General features: G+C 51.1%; 4 protein-coding genes across 4 annotated transcripts; 2 read left to right on the top strand and 2 right to left on the bottom strand.

Annotated features, from left to right (window-relative positions):
* Nucleotides 1–7,712: 7,712 nt before the first annotated feature.
* UV8b_07791 (uncharacterized protein) lies at nucleotides 7,713–10,695 on the top strand (the record flags this gene model as incomplete). The annotated part of the gene is made up of 2 exons (XM_043145288.1): nucleotides 7,713–8,942; nucleotides 9,031–10,695. 2 exons carry the CDS (start codon nucleotides 7,713–7,715, stop codon nucleotides 10,693–10,695), a joined length of 2,895 nt encoding a protein of 964 aa, XP_043001223.1.
* Nucleotides 10,696–12,738: 2,043 nt separating this feature from the next.
* Nucleotides 12,739–14,636, bottom strand: UV8b_07790 (uncharacterized protein; the record flags this gene model as incomplete). The annotated part of the gene is made up of 2 exons (XM_043145287.1): nucleotides 12,739–12,858; nucleotides 12,942–14,636. 2 exons carry the CDS (start codon nucleotides 14,634–14,636, stop codon nucleotides 12,739–12,741), a joined length of 1,815 nt encoding a protein of 604 aa, XP_043001222.1.
* A 151-nt stretch (nucleotides 14,637–14,787) lies between these two features.
* Nucleotides 14,788–16,870, bottom strand: UV8b_07789 (uncharacterized protein; the record flags this gene model as incomplete). The annotated part of the gene is made up of 7 exons (XM_043145286.1): nucleotides 14,788–14,915; nucleotides 14,958–15,213; nucleotides 15,274–15,459; nucleotides 15,519–15,665; nucleotides 15,725–15,881; nucleotides 15,975–16,484; nucleotides 16,557–16,870. 7 exons carry the CDS (start codon nucleotides 16,868–16,870, stop codon nucleotides 14,788–14,790), a joined length of 1,698 nt encoding a protein of 565 aa, XP_043001221.1.
* A 2,323-nt stretch (nucleotides 16,871–19,193) lies between these two features.
* Nucleotides 19,194–19,640, top strand: UV8b_07788 (uncharacterized protein; the record flags this gene model as incomplete). Its single annotated transcript, XM_043145285.1, has 1 exon — nucleotides 19,194–19,640. One exon carries the CDS (start codon nucleotides 19,194–19,196, stop codon nucleotides 19,638–19,640), a length of 447 nt encoding a protein of 148 aa, XP_043001220.1.
* Between the last annotated feature and the right edge of the window lie 439 nt (nucleotides 19,641–20,079).

Here is a 20,079-nt window from a genome sequence, read left to right as displayed (position 1 = left end):
TTGCGAGTGGCAGTTACGGTTAAAAGACCTTCTAGTGCAAAAGAGTTTTAAGCCGTTACTTTCTAATGCTGCCGTCTTCTATAATAAAGGAACGCATACCTTTATTATGACCTATGTGGATGACTGCTTAATTATCGGTCTAGACCTTAGCTATATTAACCAGCTTAAGGCCAAATTCCATAAGGTTTATACTATAGAAGACCGAGGACCTACCTCCTTCTTTCTAAGAGTACAGATTATTAGGGATAGAAAAAAGGGCCTGTTATAGCTGCACCAATCGCAATTTATTGCGGAAGTCCTTAAGAAATTCAACCTTAAGGACGCACGACCGCATTTAATCCCGCTACAGCCCGGTATACTTGCTAAGGCTAACGATACGCCGCTGGATGCTAGTAATCAACACTTATTCCAATAGCTAGTAGGGACATCGATATGGTTGATGATGATGTCAAGACCTGACCTTGCCTTTCCAACGCAATACCTATCACGATATATGCAACAGGCTTCCACTATACAGCTTAATACTGCTAAAGGCGCTTTTCGCTACTTAGCTGGTACGGCAAATACAGCCATTTGTTACCGAGCCGCTAAAGCTACCATAGTATTAGCTGCATTTTCTAACAGCGATTTTGCTGGGTGCCGGCTGACTTCGAAGTCTACTAGTGGTTATCTTACTACCTTGAATAGTGGGCCTATTAGCTGGAGGTTAAAACGGTCTTCGACTGTGGTTTTATCAACGCTTGAAGCCGAGTCTGATGCAATACTTAAGGCGCTTCGCGAAGTAGAATAGATATTTAATTTGTTTAAAGAAATCCAGGTCGATATTCAACGCCCGATACCACTATACTGCGATAACCAAGGGTCTATTTCTAATGCAAATGACCCAAATCAGCATGCCCGCACTAAGCATACCTTGCTTAAATTCCGGTATATACGTGAGAAGGCCCACGGTGGCCTGGTAAAAATATCTTATTTACCCACGACAGATATACCTACGGATGGACTCACCAAACCACTTCCAAGCCCGAAATTCCCCATATTTCGGCAGCTATTAGGGCTGCAATCCCTATAGCATCATCATCTTTTTTTTCTGATTTTTTACAGGGTTTCTTTCTTTTATTCTAACGCTAGGATTAGCCATGTTGCTAATCAGAGGGGGTGTTGAAATCAGCGCCTTTTTAGCTGTATTTTGGTACTAGTCTCGCCACCATACGACGTCTCTACATTGAGATATCGCGGTGGCTATACTAGGCGCTATGGTGGGGCACAGCGCCCCACAACGCCGATTACAGTGGGCCACAGCGCCGGTCACGGCACCGGCACAGCGCCCCACAGCCGGCCACAGCGGCCGGTCACAGCGGGCCATAGGGCCCACAACAGGCGGCGCATTTCTACGGGATTACCAAATGGGCAAATCAGCACTTTCGGCCTTCTACATACAGTCACCCGCTATACCGCGCCTTTACGGCACACCGGTATAGGGCTTCCGGCCCGTACGGCACACCGATATAGGGCTTCCGGCCCGTACGGCAGGCTATTATAAGGCATCCGGCACACCGCTATAAGCCACTGGGCTTGGTTGGGTGTGCACTGGGTAGGATATTGGGCACAGACTGGGCACGGTTAGGCAGACCGACTTTTCGTCGGGTTTTTCGCTATTTTTGCGGTTTTTCATTATTTTCAACCACTTTTTCAAGATGGTAGAAATATGCCCAAAATTCCCTCTTTCTAGCTAGAATAGTCACCAACAATTAGAATCAGATTTCCCTGACATCTTTGCTCTGGTCAACCTCTTGTGTGTGCGTTTTTAATCTTTAACCAGCTTGTTTTATTCTGCAACGCCTTGTACGCCACTGTCGGTACTTAGTATACTTTCCAACAGTGTTCTAAGTCACCATTTTGCAACACGTATTATAGCGTTAGTATTCAAGGTGCTTATATAGTGCCGTAAAATAAAAGGTGCCGTAAGTGCCGTAGGTGCCGTAGGTGCCGTAGGTGCCGTGGGTGCTATAGGTGCCGTAATATAAAAGGTGCCGTAAATGCCGTACCAAAAGTGCTATAAGTGGGAGAGTATAACAGGTGCCGTACAGTGCAGTAGGTATCGTACACTAGGTGCAAAGGTGTTATACAGTGGTATAGTATGGTAGATATCACACTATAAAATCCGTAGGTGCCGTAGGTTACGCCGAAAATAACGTAAGGTTACGCTAAAAGTGCCGTGAGGTTACGCCGTAAGTTGCCGTTAGGTACGCCGTTGATTGCCGCAGGGTAATACCGTAGGTAATAAGGGTAAGCCAAAGGTGATAAGGGTAAGCCAAGGATACCAAAGGATAGCTATATTAGTAGTACTAATAAGCAAAAGAGACCAAGGGGTGAATACAAAAAGGTAGGGTTAAAAATAAAGAAGTAAAAACCCGGGCTCATAACCTATTGCAATTCTTAAGGTCACTATAAAAGCAGAGCCTTACTAGTTAGCTAGATGGCACAAGACTGTCTGCGACCTGTGAACTAATCTTAGTATAAATACTAGATTTTTCACCAAGTCCTAAGACTATACAAGTGCTATAAAGCAAGGCAAGTGTAAAGGCAAGGCAAATATAAGATAACTAGAAACGCAGGGAAGGTGGAAGTTAAGAGGCATATAGTGCATTAACAGGTTTGATTGTGCTACCCTTCTGCTATCTAGAAAGAAGGGGGAAAGCTATCCTATATATACACGAAGAGGGGTGGGCCCAGGCATCCAAGGTAGCCAGTAAGAAAGCTCCCCGTAATGCTCACTTGCCACGTATACAATACGTCAGCAGCCCCACTATATCCGGCCTTTCCAACCACCCTAACCACCGCACTAGTAACTAGCTATTACGCTAGTAGACTAACCACCACGCTAGTATACTAGCCACCACACTAGTGGACTAGCTACCACGCTAGTGACTAACCACCACACTAGTGGACTAGCCACCACACTAGTAGGCCGCCACCACGCTAGTGGGCCACCACGCTAATTTAGCAATGCCACACCTTTTTAATAAGGCCTACCTTACGGCCTACCTTACTTGATATACAGTAAATAATCCACTGAAAATCCTTAAGGTAAAAGGCAAAGGCCTAAGGTTGGTAAGACTACCGTAAGTCTAAGAGACGGTATAAGGCCAGCAGCCTAGTAGGCTACTATAGGATTTTAACAGTTATAATGGCAGGGGTTACATATTGGGATATAGAGGACGCTATCGCACTATAATTTACAGCTACTTAGTATTTCTTAGCCCCTATGCAAATAGAACCATCACCTTCTTTATCTATCGAGACGTTATAAGCCCTATAGAATAAATCATGCCGATATGCCTTCCTATAGATTAACCCCTTCCGAATGCCTTTATAACCACTAGACCGTACTTCTGCCTTTCTAGAAGAAGAACGGTATAGTAACTATACCTTCCGCGGAATCCTATCGGATATTAGCGCCTCCGGCCTATCTATAGTAGGTATAGGTCAAGCAAGAGCCCTAATAAGATTAATAAAATCTTTAACGATTGAGTCAATGGATATACAGTATACTATTAATTTTAGAGTAGGTTTTGCCACATCTTCTAGTATATTAAATGTCCCGATAATATTTAGCAATATCCCCTTCCACATTCTTAATAGCAGCACCCCCTTTCTCTATTCTATTATAGATATAGATAGGATAGGCATAAAGCTAAATAATATTAATAACTTGCTTATTAAAGGGGATATTAAGGTTCCAATTATTAGGAAATAGGGACACCTATAGTAGACTCTTAATGCCATAGATACTGCAGCCTTCCATCTATCGTTATAGGAAATCCATTAGCTATATTATCGATTCGGGCACCCCTCCATCAATAGGCTCTCTATATTGCTTTAACGGGCTGGTTATAATGATATCGACCGTAATATTATCGAAAGGATTACCTATATATACTATTAATGCCAGATAAACGCAAAGGTACCCAGCCGATTTAAATTCACACTTAAGGATAACGATACTAGCTAATTCAACTATAAGATTATCATTAATATCCTTTATATTAATAATCGGCCGGTATTATATGTTATAGATGCCGCGATAAGCTTCTAGGCAGCTAGATTTCTTAATCTATAAAGGCAAAAGGCCTATAATATTTGGAATGCCCTTAAGGAATACTAGATTGATACCTACCTTAGCCTACCGGATTAGATAGTCTATAATGCTGGACTAAACTTTACTTCCGCTAAATTCTATTATAATACCCGGCTTCTATCTATTAATATAGATGAAATTCCTATAGAAGCCTATAATAGTATTGGCAAAGTCGAAAGATACTACGCCCTATTACGCCGAGCCTATACTATTATTAACAACGAAGTAGGCGACCAAATAATAAAAGAATAGAAATTACAGCTTACTATAAAAGCTATCAATAATTCCGCTAGACCTAATAGTCTAGTGCCTATATTATTAGTCTTTAGGGCATATCCCCGACTTACGGATAATTCACCCCCTAGCTTATTAGTATCACAATGTGCCTTAACGTTACAAAAGGCTACTAATAAAGCTAAGAAATGCCTCGCTAAGCGATAAGTTTATAATACCTTCGCCCAACGGAACGGCCCGAATATACAGCCTATCTACTAATTACCCCTATAGTTAAATATACGGGTATAGAGAGAAAAGGGTAGATAGTACGGGCCATACCGGCTAATTAGCCTTAATAGTAAGACCTATATCGTATAGATACTATATAGCCTGGTTAAGTTCCGGTTAATGGTCGTTAAGCTATATAACTACGACCCTAACGATGCCGAAAATATCGTCTATACTAAAGGCCTGGCCCGCCCCGGCAGGCTAGAAGTCAGGATACCGGCTGTAGCTATACCTCCAGCCATGATAACACCTGCAGCCGCGATATATCTATCGCCAGCCACTAGCCCTAATTAAGTCAGGCTAGTATTACTAGCAAAAGTGGTATCCGACGTTATAATCAATAAGGACTAAAAAAAGGCTCTTATTAATACTATCGCTTCTAATACTATTATTAACGCCTCTTTTTTGACCGCTAAAGAGTAAGCCGACTTATAGCTTACTAGCTAATTACGCCGGGAAGGCAAGATTACGACCCCTAGAGACCCTTTTAAGCAGTCAGACTATATAGAGATTAAAGCATTATAGGCCCGTAATATATTTAGATTCGTTACCTTTAATATCAGTCAATATAAAGCCTAACGCTTATTCAACTTATATATAGTATAGGAAATTAAAGGTAAAGGCATAGATACGCCGTATAAGAAATCACGACTCGTTATATAAAATCATAGTAATAATAAAAAGCAATTAATATTGATTTAGTCCCCTATAATCTAATAGGCTAGTTAACGGCTACTTATATTATTGGCCCTATCACTATAATACTCTTACGGCCTATTCCTTTAGATACAGGATATTATATAGGCCTATATGCAGTTATTAACTACCCTTAATCGGTCGATTATTACCAAGCTACCTAAGCAAATAGCCCACTAATACCCTGATAACACTATTATAGAAGTGGTGAAGCCACTATACGGAATAGCTAAGGCAGGCACCTACTAGTAGGCAATATACTTCCGGCACTATCGTGAGAAGTTAGGCATAACTACTTTAACCTATAACCCCTATTTACTAATATCCGCCAGTAATAACCGCACTGATGATACTGACCATACTGGCGATACTAGCATATACTTCGGTATTATAGGTATGCAGACTAATGATACCTTTAGCTTAAGTGACGATGCCTTCTTCTAACGGGAAGAATTGGAGCTTACTAAAGCAGGCTTTAATGCCAAGCCTAAGACGAGGCTATCACCAACCGTGCCCCTAATATTCAATAGATATATGCTAACGGTCACTACCGACGGCATAATAATATTATACCAGAAAGGCTAAAGCAAAAAGATCGCTACCATCGATAAGAATACGCCTATAGCATAGCGTAATTATATCGAGCAATACGCTCGCGGTACTTATATGGCTATAGTCTGCCAGCCCGAGGCGTCTTTTGACCTATCTATCGCAGCATAATACTAGCAACCTGACCCTAAAGATATCGCGAGGTTGAATAAGCGCCTTTAATAGCAGCTCAATAACTAGGATCGCGGCCTATGGTATATCAATTTGGCCCTTAATACAGCTAAGATCTTTATATTTATTGACGGATCCTTTGCCAACAATAAAGATTTAAGCTCCTAGATTAATTATATAATTATGCTAGGGAATAAGGCAGGTATTGCGAATAATGCCTTTTAGCTAACCGGTAATATCATTACTTATAGCTCTACAAAGAGCAAGCGGGTAATACGCAGCGCACTCGCTTCGGAGCTATATAGTATAGTGCAAGGGGTCGATATCGCATATGCGATAGGCACGACCCTTAATATAATTACTAGCAGGCTGGGATTGCCGAAGATCCCTATAGTTATATGTACGGATTCGTTTTCGCTATACGAATGCCTAGTTAAGCTAGGCACTACTAAGGAAAAGAGGCTTATAATAGATATTATAGCCCTATAATAGTTATACGAGCGCTAGGAGATTTATAAGATCTGTTAGATCAATAGGAATGACAATTTCGCCGACGTAATAACTAAGGGAACGCCTAATAAAGCCCTTGAGACCTTTATCGACTAAAATCAGGCTGTTATACGTATAGAAGGGTAGGTAAAGAGGCCGGTCAATATCTGACTGCATTTAGAAGGTATTAGTGATATCATATGTGACAAGTGGGTGGATTTCCTTATATTATTTTTACTGCATTTGCTGCTTTTACTGCGTTTACTACTGCCCCTTTTTGCCCCTTTATTTGGCTGCGATATTTAATATACCGGCTGTATGGTATGATGCCGGCCGCGCGGCGCGATAGCGTTATCCACGGCACAACCTGCCGAGACCGCGCCGCACTTTTCTTTCTATATATGCGCCTTACATCCTAGCGATTCCGATGTTTGCTTCTATAAAAAGAGAAGCTGCCAGTATCGGAATCGCTATCGCAAGGTGCCTAATTAGGCATATTGCGACGGATGTGCCGCGCACACCCGATGCGCACGATATGGCCACTTTGGCCCCTTTTGCCCCTTTACCCCTGAGCCCGGTAGGGCACGCGGGCAGTCCGGCCCGACCGCGCCGAAGCACGTGACTACAGCACGCACAAAAAGGCCACATCGTGTAATTACTCTTTTGCTTCCTTTCTTTCCTCTTAGTTAGTCAGTCATAATCAAAGAAGTAATCATACCTTTGACCGGTGACCTCACGGTACTTGATACCACGCGCGCAACCCTACGTATAACTGGGTACCCCTTGGTGAAACCAACAGCCGGAGCCCGTAACACTTATATAATATATTAATACATACATATTATATGAGAACCTTATACTGCAATATATATAATACTGTAAAAAATATTGATAAAAGAGAAAATATCTTTTAATCATTGATAATAATTTAGAATGCTGCTTTAAACGATTAAAGCGCTTTCACTGCCTAGTTTAGACTCCGGCCTATAGCTACTAAGTACTAGGACTGGACTAGGAATAAGCTGAATAAGCGGCTAGAGCAGTGAGGCGCCATCCTACTTTAAGCACTTGAAGCTTGAGCTTGCTCAACTCCGAGTCCCGAGTTCAAAACCAAGTTGAAAGAAATATTCTTTAGGCGGCTTCTTGCATCATCGCGCGAATCATGGACGGCAAGAGTGGGCTCCCGCCCTACTCACCGCCCGACCTGGCAGTCGCGCGTGCAGGCACTGCCGAGTCGCGCCAGCCCTTGGGCAATCACCCCAACCGACTCCGCAGCCCTCGCGGCATCCGACGCAGCAGAGGCACCAAGTTTTTCGTCTTGGCCTGCCTGGCGCTCATTGTACTGGCCCAGTGGAAGCACGTCTTTGGCTCCCGCAGAAGCGCAAGCTCGGCCAGGCTGTCTCTAGACCGGCTGAACCAAGACCTGGCAACCTGCAAGAGGCTGCGCCGCAAGCCTCAGGACCCCATCGGCCTGGGTCGCGGCACCAATGCGCGCTTCGTCCATGGCGCCAGGCCGACCCTGATCAAGAATGCCACCATATGGGCGGGCGAGCCTGCCGAGGGGACCAGCGACGCCGAGGCCCGCGCCGGCAAGGGCTGGCAATGGACCCGGGGCGACGTTTACCTGGAGCACGGTCTCATCAGCAAGGTCGGCCAGGACCTGCCGCTGCATTCGCTGCCCCAGGACACCCAGTTGTTCGACGCAGAGGGCCGTTTGCTCACCTCGGGCATCATTGACATGCACAGCCATGCGGGCGTCGACTCCCTCCCCGCTCTTCGAGGCACCAGCGACTTCAACGAGTTCTCGGACAACGTCACGCCCTATGTCCGCTCCATCGACGGCCTGTACGTTTTCGACCCGCAGATCCAGGTCATCAAGTCCGGAGGGGTGACCACGTCGTTGATATTACCCGGATCAAGCAACAACATAGGCGGCGAGGCCTATCTCATCAAGCACGCCGTCGGCAGGCCTGATGGCCGCAACGAGACCAGCGCCAACGACTTGCTGGCTGATCCCGAGCGGCACTGGCGCTACATGAAGATGGCGTGCGGGGAGAACCCCAAGCGGGCTACTGTTGTCCCCGGCCGATATACCAGCCGACTCGGCGAGAGTTTTGCCTTTCGACATGCCTTTGAAGAGGCTCGTGATTATGTGCGGAAACAAGACGACTGGTGCGACAAGGCGACGGCCCTCGGGGTTGAGAGCATGGGCGGCTATCTTCCGCAAGAGATCAAGTGGGAGCTGTTGGGGGCAGCTCTGCGAGGCCAGGTTCACATCAACGTTCATTGCTACACGGTCCCCGACTTGGAAGCCATGGTGGATCACACGCAAGAGTTTGAATTTCCTGTGCGCACCTTTCATCACGCCCACCAGGCGTTTCTCGTCCCGGAGGTACGTTCAGAATCCGTCTCTCGTCTCTCGCTTTCCGTTCCCAACGAGTAGCTGACCACGGCGACCCCATGGTTTCGTGCCGCTACAGATCTTGAAACGCACCTGGGGAGGTCGCGCGCCAGCGTCCGCCCTTTTTGCCGACAACATGTTTTACAAAATGGAGGCTTACGTAGGTTCCGAATCCGCTGGCAAGCATCTCTACGAGGCAGGGTTGACGCCGGTCTACGTGAGCGACAACCCTGTCCTCAACGGTCAGCACGTTTTGTTCGAGGCTGCCAAGGCCTACCATTACGGTTTGCCGTACCATGCCGCTCTCGCCAGTGTGACGACGGCTCCGGCGGAGGAGCTGGGGATGGGCAAACGCCTGGGCAAGGTCAAACCCGGCTACGACGCCGACATTGTTGTCTGGGACAGTGATCCCCTCAGCGTCGGGGCAACGCCGGTGCAGGTGTGGATTGACGGCCACGCCCAGTATACAGCCCCCGTCTACCACGACAAGCCGGTCGAGGGTCCTATCGGGCCGGATGCTGCAGCAGCTCCTGCCGGCGTCGCCTCTGAGCCCATCCAAGTTGCCGACGTCGTGTTCAAGGGCGTGTCCAAGGTTCTGCTGTCAGACGATGCCAAGTACGAAATCCGAGACGAGCCCGCCAATGTCGTCGTGTCAAAGGGCAGGATCTCGTGCATCGGAACCTGCCACGCCGAGGTGGTCGCCGCTGCGGCCCAGGGGGGCCAGGTGTTGGAGCTCAAGAACGGCTACGTCACCCATTCCTTCACGGGCGTTTCCGGCACCCTCGGCCTCAACGAGATTGACGCCGAGGAAAGCACCGACAACGGCAACAACGTCGACAAGTTTACACGCGCTGCTGACGGTCTGCTCCTGGACAGCAAGAAGCTCCGCGTCGGCGCCCAGCACGGCGTCACGAGGGCCATCTCCGCCCCAAAGTTCAACGCTCTGAACACCCACCACGGAACAAGCGTCGGCTTCGTCACCACCGCCAGGACGAGCCTCGACAAGGGGGCGGTATTCGCCGCCGACGTGGCGGTGCACTACACCCTGAGCGCTCAAGCGCGCGCAGCGTCAAAGAGCTACACGGAAGCCTTTGGCGCCTTGCGCAGGAAGCTGCTCCGCGCCGCGAGGGCAAACGAGACGGAGCCGGAGCCGGAGCCATACTCCGAGGAGGCGTATCTGAAACGCGTCGTCTCGGGCGCCATGGCCTTGGCCCTGACCATCAACAGCGCCGACGGAATCGCCTCGGCCCTGCGCATCAAGGCCGAGGTCGAGGGCCTCGCGGCCGCGCGCATCAACATGGCCATTGTGGGCGGCGCCGAGGCGCACCTCGTCGCCGACCAACTGGCCGCCGCGTCGGTGGGCGTCATCCTCTCGGGGTACCAGCCCATGCCCGTGTCGTGGGATTCCCGCCGCGCGCTCTCCGGCGCGCCCCTGACCAACGGCACCGCCGCCGACTGGCTGGTCACGGCGGGCGCCACCGTGGCCATCGGCCTCGCGGAGGACTGGTGCGTCCGAGACCTGGGCTTCGAAGCCGGCACGGCGTATCGCAACGGCGACGGCCGCTTCACCGAGCGTTCGGCCCTGGACCTGGTCAGCACCAACATTTACAAGATCCTCGGCGTGCGGGTGCCGCGAGCAGAGGACGCGGGGCACTTTCTCGTCAGCGAGGGCAGCCCGCTGCGCATCGGGTCCCGAATCAGGGCGGTTGGATCCGGCCGGGGGGCAGTGTCTGTATTCGTCTAGGCGTGGTGCGGCGCGCTCGATCGGGCCTGGACGGGGTATCATGCGAACGTCTGGAGTCGTACGACGTGTCACGCTGGCTGCGAACGTGCCCTCACTGCTGATGCCTGCCCTTGCTGGCTGTTCCTTTGTGCGTCCGTCCCAAGTAGCAAAGCATGACCATCGTGACGAGACCAAGCACAAACAACTCGGGCCGGCAGAACCAACAGCCAGCCCGCCTCGCCAGCGGCGACTCCAGCACGCCCGAGGCAGACCACACCCGCACCCAATGCCGAGCAGCGACACTCCCCAGCCGGGCCCTTTCAGCCGCCCCAGCATCGGGCTTTCTCGGTCAACGTTCAAAGCCCGCGTCAGAACGCGCAGAAGGCAACGAAATAGCGTAGCTATACGTAGCGTTGGCTGAGAGCCGACCTCGCTTATTATCAGCAGTGTAGTGATATACGGTAGTAGGCGCAACCCCAACAAGGGGCTACCGTTTCCGGTATCGAGGCGCAACCGAGCGAGCGGGATTCCGCGAATGCCGCGCGCTTCCACGACATCCCTGCGCCAGCCCGCCCCGTCGTGGCTCTGCACCACCTGCGCGCGGGGTGTCCCAAGCGGCCAGCGCCGTGCGAGCCGTGCGTCCCATCACACTCGTCTAATAGCGAGCCGTCTGCGCGCATAGACGCACACATGTAGATCCCGGCAAGTCTATACTACACGCAGGAGGGAAAGCGCGGCGTCTAGCTGTGCTCCGCTGGCCTGGGCAGGCGGAGTACGATTCGGCCGGGAGAGTGCTGTTGCCGCTCATCTGCAGGATGCGTCTGCCGGGTGCTTGCGGCTTTGCCGGGATGACGTGTAATGAGGGGATGGCTTGCGGTCGTAGCGCGGCGCGTCCTTGCTGCCGGTCTGGCTGCCAGTCTAGCTGGGGGTCGTGTCTGCAGCATCGGCTTCTGCATAACCAGGCATGGCGGGCTCCGATCCTGCGACGATTCTGGCTGTTTTTTATGATGGTTCTCATCTGCTTTACACAAGTTTCTGTTGTTATCTTGATTTTGGTTGTTTTTTATGACGGTTCTTATCTTATTGCACATGGTTCTCATCTGCTTTATACAAGTTGCTGTTGTTATCTTGATTTTGGTTGTTTTTTATGATGGTTCTTATCTACTTTATACAAGTTTCTGTTGTTACCTTGATTTTGGTTGTTTTTTATGACGGTTCTTATCTTATTGCATCGAATAATTCCAAAATAAGTTGCTGTCATCTTATTCCATCTTATAATGCGATGATAAATTCACCATCAGTTGCTACTTCTCAAACTTCGCAGGCAGCAATAGTCCGCTCCGTCCCCCGAGATTCGTCATGCACGTCTACATCCACGCATGCTTCAGTCCCCATACACCCCCCGCCCGATCGATCCAGCCTCGCAGGCTCCAAGCACGTCTCCAAGCCCAGCAAGCCTACCATACGCCCCGAGATGGGTGACCTCCGACAACGTCCGTCCCAAGCCCGCAGACCACACGCAGCCTGAAAGCAGGCTTGCCGAAGCCGATACCCCCCCGGGCATGTCATCTGCGTGGTCACCAGGGCGAATCGCGGCCAATGGCAAGCCAAGTCGAACCCGGCGTCGACATCGCGCGCAGCTTAGCATGGTGCACTACCCGGGGCGTCCACCGACATTGCCATCCATGCAAAGGGCCCGCTGGACTCGCCTGCATGCTTAATTAAGGTCTTCCTTGCTTCACCCCCAGCTACCCGTGTGACCGAGCTTGCAGGCAGTCATGGCTGCGGCCTGCGTGCAAAAGAAGGTGCCGAATCTGTCCATGTTCCCTATGCAGCTCGCTTTCCTGTTCATCGCATCCCGTTAGTTCCGCTGCGAAAGGGCTACCTATGGACAAGGTTGAAGCTCGCTAGTACCAGTGTTTGGCGATTCTGGTGCAAACGGTCCAAAGCGGCTCTTTCTCTCCGGCGATGCTGTTTTGTTATGACATTTTCTTTTCTCGCACGACCCGGCCTGTCACCCTTGTCCCCCGCTCATCCCGGAACCAGCGCAAGGGTTCGTTCATGCTACCTTGGTATCCTGAAAGGGTGCGCTTCAGTATTGAGCACGAATTCGTCGAGGCTGATCAAGCTCGGGGAGGAGAAGATGAGGTAGTAGTACTTGAGCGTTTCTGCAAACCAGAAGCTCTGAGAGGGGGGCAAGACACGTTAGCTTGGTCAAGGTTGTGAGAACACCAAAAAGGGCCAAAATAAGACATCACCGCCCTCACCTCCATGTAGTCCTCCACGTTATCCTCCCTCGACGCTTCATCCGTCGCAATCGTCACGTCATGCACAGCACCGTGGCCATGCTTCGTCTTGGCTGCCCTGTGCGTGGCCTGGAACATTTCCCAAGCCGTCTCCTGATAGCCGGGGTCGCCTGTTATGCGGTACATGTAAAATATGCTTTCAATGGCTTCGGGCCGCAAAATATATCGGGGGTCCTTGGCTGTGGTGAAGCCCTTGGGGAGATGAGGCTTCCACTGGCTGCGCTTCCCTCGTTCCTCGATCCATCTCGTCTCGTTCCAGGGGCAGGAAGTGCTGAGCCTAGGCTCGCAGGCCACCATGTTGTACGTTTCCGGCATCATGCCGCTCGGGAAAGCGTGATATGCATACGCGCATCCTCTGGCTAGTTTCGCGCCAGTTTCAACCTGGTCAGGCTGGCCTGTCAGTCGCCCGGCGAGGGCCATTGTACCGCCAATGAAGCAGGCCAAATGTGAGCTCTCAGGGTCCAAGGCTGATCGCCCGCCACTACCGACGTCCACATTTCCGGCGATGAGGATATCTTCCTCACCAGGCACCATGGGTCGGAAAAACAAGTGGCCCGTCGCCGCCCTCATAAAGTTCACCGTCATGTTTTCGTACATGGGTTCTCGGCCGCCAAGGAGCGCATGCATCTTGGGGAGGTATTCGTAGAGGGAGTCGGCGCCGCCACCGAGACTGAATGACCTCCCGCTCGACAAGTCTAGATGCCTCATGGAGACATGGACGGGCCAGAGGCCTGGAAGTTTGGTCCGGGGCTGTTGCTCGTGAAACTTGCGCATGACGCCGTCGATGGCGTCAAAGTACCTGGGGTCGCCGGTAATCTGCGAGAGACGCGTCATTTCCAGAGACAGTGTCCCTGGCGAGGCGGATACAACCGAGTACTCGATTTCCAGGCCCGTTCCCGCCTTGGCGGCCTTGAAGTCGATAAAGTCAACGGGCATTCGACTTGGCGTGTTGAAGCCCGCGTAAATCAGGTTTCCGAGCTCGATGGCTTTTGCCAGCAGGACCTTGGATTTGCTCAAGTCATACGCGGCCAAAAGACCGCCCAGGTAACGGATGTTGGTCTCAAAAATGTTGACGCGATCGCTCACGGCCACGATTCCAAAGTCCAGCTTGCCCACAAAAGCAACCGCCTCGTTGAACTCGTCCCTGAGGCCCATGATCCAGAGGGTATCGAGAGAGTCGACGAGTGTGGCTGCCCAGCCCGAGAATTGATCCTTGGCGGTGGCCGAGACGGGATTGAGCGCATCCTTGCCCCAAGCATACTGGCGATAATTCTCCCAGTCGTCCCGGAAGACTCGACGCACTTGATTGCGGCGTGCTAGTCGCAACGTTTCATTTGAAAACGACTCTGGCGGGAATCGGGCGCCTTGCACACGCGGGAGGCGGGCTCGTGGACCTTTGGGCAACGGCGCAAGCTTTGCCGGGGGCAGGTATGACATTTCAACGTTGCTCCAGTCAAAGCTGCTCTTCACCGCGAGAGCCGTTGGGCCACCGTGGCCACCTTGGTGCATATATCGCTCCAGGTCATTGAGCTCGGATGATTCGGCGGATGAGCTCAGGCGGGCGATGCAAAAGAAGAGGAAGCAGGACAGGCCCAGCAGGTAGGCAAAGCGCTTGGTGCGCCGTGAGCTTATCATGATCCAATTCGTTTCGACCATTTGCTTCGCTCAGTTGCAGTCTTGGAACCACTAGCTGGCAGCAGTTCAAAGTCTTGGGTGCATACTCCTTTTTTATTTGTGCGTTTAAACTTTGTTCCTATTTTGTTGGTATTTTGTTTGCAGGGGTATCCCTGCCAAAATCTAATCTCGGTTAATATCCATCACACTCCCCCCGGCCGAATCCGTGAGCAATCGACTCGTGTATCTGTCCCAAGAGATATAATGTTCTCCTGTACCTCATACGCTGAACCCAGTCGTCAAAATCCCATCCATTGTTCTCTGCAACAAGTGGCAGAATTGCAAGACGCCGTTATGCGTGACCCTGAGTCTTGATTTTCAAAAGGGGAACCAGGAGGAGGCTCACAAAGCTCAGGGCGGCTGAAAACCAAAACAACGCCGCATAGGGCTCAAACGGATCGTGTGCGTAATAACCAGTTGATGCGGGATTATTGGAGACACTCGTGAAGATGGCTGCACATATCCCTAAACCGATGGTAACCGAGAGCTTGATGGTCGTTTGGAAGACCGAGCTGGCAATCGATTGCTGCGACTTTGTCAAGGCGGAGACGACGTACATCTTGAAACCCGTATCATCAGCAATGTGCAGGTGTGGACAGGTGCTTCCTCTTCTACTCACGTTGACCACATTGAACTCCATGTCGGTCCCGACAACGACAATCGCCAGAGCCGGAAAAGTAAAGGCCCAGTACGACGCGCCAGATCGCTGGACCGCTGCCAAGACAAAGGAGATGGTAAAGGCAGCCGCGCCGATCCCCATCAGAAGCTTGTTGGAGACGCGATGCAAGAGTCGCCCTGCAATAATCTGAAATCATCAATATCTCTGCTGGCTTGCGGGAAAGAGAACTCCATCGGAACACATACATTGACTATCACTCCGCTCACCGCCGAGGGGATGAGACAAACAGCTGTGATGAGCGCAGAATATTTGAAAAGCTCCTGAAGATACAAGGCAGCGAAGAAAAATAAGGCTGGGAATGAGAGGTAGCCAAGAAGCAGAATGGCCAGGAGCTGCGTCGCATCAGTCAGTCAATGTCTGTGATCCACCAGGAAGCAGAATCAGAACATACCAAGGAGAATTCTCTGTCTCGCCAGATTTTCAAGGGCATCAGCGGGTAGGCGAACCTGTTCTCCCACCAGATAAACCCGGCCATCATAACAACACCTAGTATCATGAAGACGATGATGTATGGAGTTTTCCAACCCTGAGGCGCACTCGGTCCGACGCTGATTCAATTTTTTTTCTCCTCGGTTAGCGGCCTATTCTTTCTTGCCGTGGATTGAGAAACAGGGGGGAGAAAGCGTGGAGATTGGAATCACCTTATGGCGGCTATCAAAAGGCCAAGACCACCAATGGTCAACAGCGCACCCACAACGTCAAACTGTTTCAGCACCTCGAGCGTCAATGGAAGCTTGTCGCTATCATCCACGGGCACCGTAAAGCAGGCGACAATCCCGACAACCAGGTAGATGATGGCTAGCAGCCAAAAGGACGCTGCCCACCCGAAAAATTGCGTCGCCAGCCCCGAGAATATAGAGCTAAACACAAAGCCAAGATGGTTGCCTGAGCTAAAGCAAGCAAAGGCATAGTTTTTCCTCTTGGATGGTTTGTCGTATATGCTTCCCAGCATACCCTGAGCAGCAGGTATAGTCGATGCACATGTCAAACCCATGAGGCCGTTCAGAATATCTAGAGTCAGTGCGTTGGGCGAAAAGCCGGTGGCGAGCGACAGGATGGCGAAAAGAAAGATGCTGGAAAGTAAGATGCCCCTGCGGCCAAACATGTCTGCTAGCTTGCCAAAGAAGAGCAGAAAGGAGCCGGCGGTTAGCCTAGGATGAGGATTTCCAGGTTAGTTGGACCAAAAAGCTTCGATTCGGGCGGGATTGCGAAGAAAAACTGACGAAGAGGCAGCTGTCATCCATGTCAACTGCGCCGTCGTCATGTCGAGATCTCTCTTTATGAAGGACGATATGACCAGCGTGCTTCCCTGCAAAAAGCTGGGCATGGCCACGCTCATGGTGGCTGTAAAGACAAAGAGGACCTCGTGTACGGTTGAGCGGAAGATTTCCGGTCGTTGGTTTGGATTCATGGGCGCATCTTGGTCATCCTGCACAGAAAACCGGGTTGAGGGTCGACGCTGCTCGAGGGCTTCGGCTTCGTGTCCATCGAGAGCTGAAACGGTCACTGCTGCTCTTGGGCCGTCCAAAGCCATCATTTGCCAGGGTCAATTCAACGTCAATCTCAAAATCAACTCAACAGCCGTCGTTGGAGGTGAGGAGTGGCGGTGGTTGCAGTCGAGTAACGAGTAACGAGTAACGAGTAACGAGTAACGAGTAACGAAGCCGGGACTGATTACTGCTCCACGGCAAAGGCAGTGCTGCCTATTCCTATTCAGCCGGCCTGGTTTCTCTGGAAGGATCGAACTGGCGGTTGTTGCCACCGGGAATGTTGGCTGCCCGATCTCGGCGGAAATAAGACTGACATCTTTAAGAAGGAGGAGGGGGAGGAAGGGGGGGGGGGGGGGGGGGGGGGCGGGACTGGGAACATCGGAGGCTCCTGGGTCGGGTCAAGATGATTTAAGTCAAAGTCGTCGGTGCAACGCAGGTTACGCAACGGCACAAAACTGGGTCTTGCGGACGTAAACCCGGCCAAGGACGAGAGGACGAGGTGAGAAAAAGCGGTAAGGTGACCCGAGACGCGGCCAGCAAACCTTGCACCGTCTTTGCGTCTTTGCGTCTTTGCGGGCCTCTGGGCCACTTACACACCATCTTGTCGAAGCACAAGCCACCGACTGGCCGGTTAGGCTTGTCGGGGCAGCAGGCGAAAGGGCGTTTGTACCAGACCAGACATAAGCGGGTCATCAGTCGGGCAGTGCGACTCCGTACTCGTTGGTAGTTGCACTCCATCCTTGCCCTGGAAGCGAGGAAGTGACATGCGTCAGGAAGGAACAACCAACGAGCGGACGAGGCAGCTGGGTAAAGAAATTTCTGCGCCCGGCGCCCTGAAAGCAGGTGGATGTGGGGTGCCCAGGGCTGGCATGGACGGTGATTTGCTCGAGCCTCACATGCATGTGCAGAGTACGGACTACGGAGTACTCCGTGATCCTATGATGTCACAATCGGGGAAATGGCGCCTGGGATCCATTAGAATCGGACAGGCACAGGGGAGCATGCTGCTGCCTTGACAGTTGAAGCTGGCCCCTGGGACACGCAGACAGCCGCAGTCTGGAAACATCAGAGAAGAACCAATGACAACCTGCCGACAACCAATGACTGATGTCGTCAGGTCTCTGTCGTCAGGTCTCTGTCGTCAGGTCCCGGTCCCGGTCCCGGGCCCACTAGCTGGTTCCATTGTTGTCGCGACAATAGGGCGTCAAGCGTCAAGGGCACTGCACCAATCATTCTTGCCAGAATATGCCCGGAACGCTGTTACGCACAAAAGCGTCAAAGGAAAAAGTGTGTGTGTGTGTGTGTGTGTGTGTGTGTGTGTGTGTTTTTTTTTTTCTTCTTCTTCTTGGTAGCGTCAATACCATTGGTGCAGGCAGTGTTTTGAAACAACTCGTCGGCTGTTTGCAAAATGTGGCGCTGCTACTGCTACATACTGCCATGCCATGTACGGAGTACCAGCGCCAGGCACCTTTTGCCCTTTTCCCGCTGCCATGAGCACTTAGGTACTGTACCTACGGAGTGAGTGGATCCATGTAACGTCCCTCCAGCTTCTCTCAAACCGTCCCATTCTCCAAAATATTTATTTGTAGAACGGAACTGAATGGATTGCAAAGCCATTTCTAATCAGATCAGAAGGCTAAAAAATTGTAGCTGTGGAAGCTTGGCATGCATCAATGTAGGTACCTACCTAATGCATGCATTACTCAAAGCCTCGGAGTACCCCTTGTCCCCCCCTGCCTCAGGCACGACAATACAATACATGCCAATGCCATCATGCCCTGGTAACTCTTGGTGAGCATTTACTCCGTACACTGCCTGCCGCTTTTGTCAGCTGATGGCCTGCAGCCTGCAGCATGCAGCCTGCCTCGCCATGGACGAACCATTTTTCAACCCACAAAGACGGAAATCCGGCCGTTCCGTTTCGTCAGGCTGCACCGCCGGGCGACAGCTTGGCGACTGCAGGCGACGACGGATGACAAACGGAAGTGATGCCCTACAATTTCTCCCTCCGAACTTGGCGACTCTATCCTGACATGACTCGTCGCACAAGACATCTCGCCCCCTCCAGGCCAGGAAAGCTCCTCCGACATTGCCACATGAAGCGTAGAAAAAGAAAGAGGGAGGCAAAAGTGCAAACACAAACGAGGCGTGAGCTTACCGCTTGATTAGGCTCAGGCCGGTCGTAGGAGGACCAGGCGGTTTGCTTCGGCAATTCGGCACTTGGCTTGCAGGTGCTCCGTCATACTGTGCGAATCAAAGAATTTTACTGTACTGCGCTTGGTTGTACTCCGTACATGACGAGTTGTTTGGCCAAGTTGTCGTCAACTTGCCTACCTGGTAGCCAGACCAAAAAACCTACACCATCCATCCATGGCCCAATTGGCCGCAGATATTCATCTTCCTGCGCGCAGTCCCCTTCTAACAGGACGCGAACTCGATAAGCTCAACCTCGTCTCCTTTAGTGCCGACGGCTACCAAGCTAACCTCACTATCACCACCGTAATAAGCTTGGATTATTCTCTCGAAAACAATCGCTGGCCACTGAAACAATTCAAGCCAGGCAATCGAACAAGATCGGGCGTCGCCCCAGCATTCTCCAGGCGAGCCATGTTTGAGTGCAACACCCACAATGATCAGGAGACTACCGGTACTGTTACGGTCCACTTCATTCCTCTGTTTGCCCTTCCCTTGGCCGAAGCTTGGTCGAGGTTGGATGGGCATGTCGGCATCGCCAAGGGAGGATTCGTCTCGATGCAATGGGAAATTGAAGTCGGTCAAGGAAGTTCAGAAGACGGGACGGGACGGGACGGGACGTAGGCCTTTTGCCGACAGCAAACGTCTTTGAACTTCCCGCCAAAAGAAAGAGCACAGTTGGCGAGATTACAACTATTTTGCCTTCCCTTTTCCCTACGAAGCAGTTTATTGCATTAGGTAAGAAGGTACCTTGCCAGGCGTCAGCAAAGTGTGCAGACGCAACGCAACGTACAGTACCTACTCCGTACTTTAGCTCGGCTTGGTTGAAAAGGGAAAGGACGTGATACATGAGCGGGCTTTTGTCGGCTAAACCCAGCAGCCCATCACAGTCATCGCTGGCCAAAGTCTCCGACGTCATCGCTCCATCGCTCGTCTGCAGCTTCCGTATCAGCTCACCGGTTGTATGACGGTCTTCTGACGACGCTTCAGTGTCAATATTGGCTGGTTTTCCGAGCATAAATATCCTAGTTGAGATGGTCCATACTTGAGACTGATCCTTAGC

This window comes from Ustilaginoidea virens, chromosome 7, assembly GCF_000687475.1.
Source record: "Ustilaginoidea virens chromosome 7, complete sequence".
NCBI classification, from domain to species: Eukaryota; Fungi; Ascomycota; class Sordariomycetes; order Hypocreales; family Clavicipitaceae; genus Ustilaginoidea; species Ustilaginoidea virens.
This window is presented reverse-complemented; position numbering and strand designations above follow the sequence as displayed.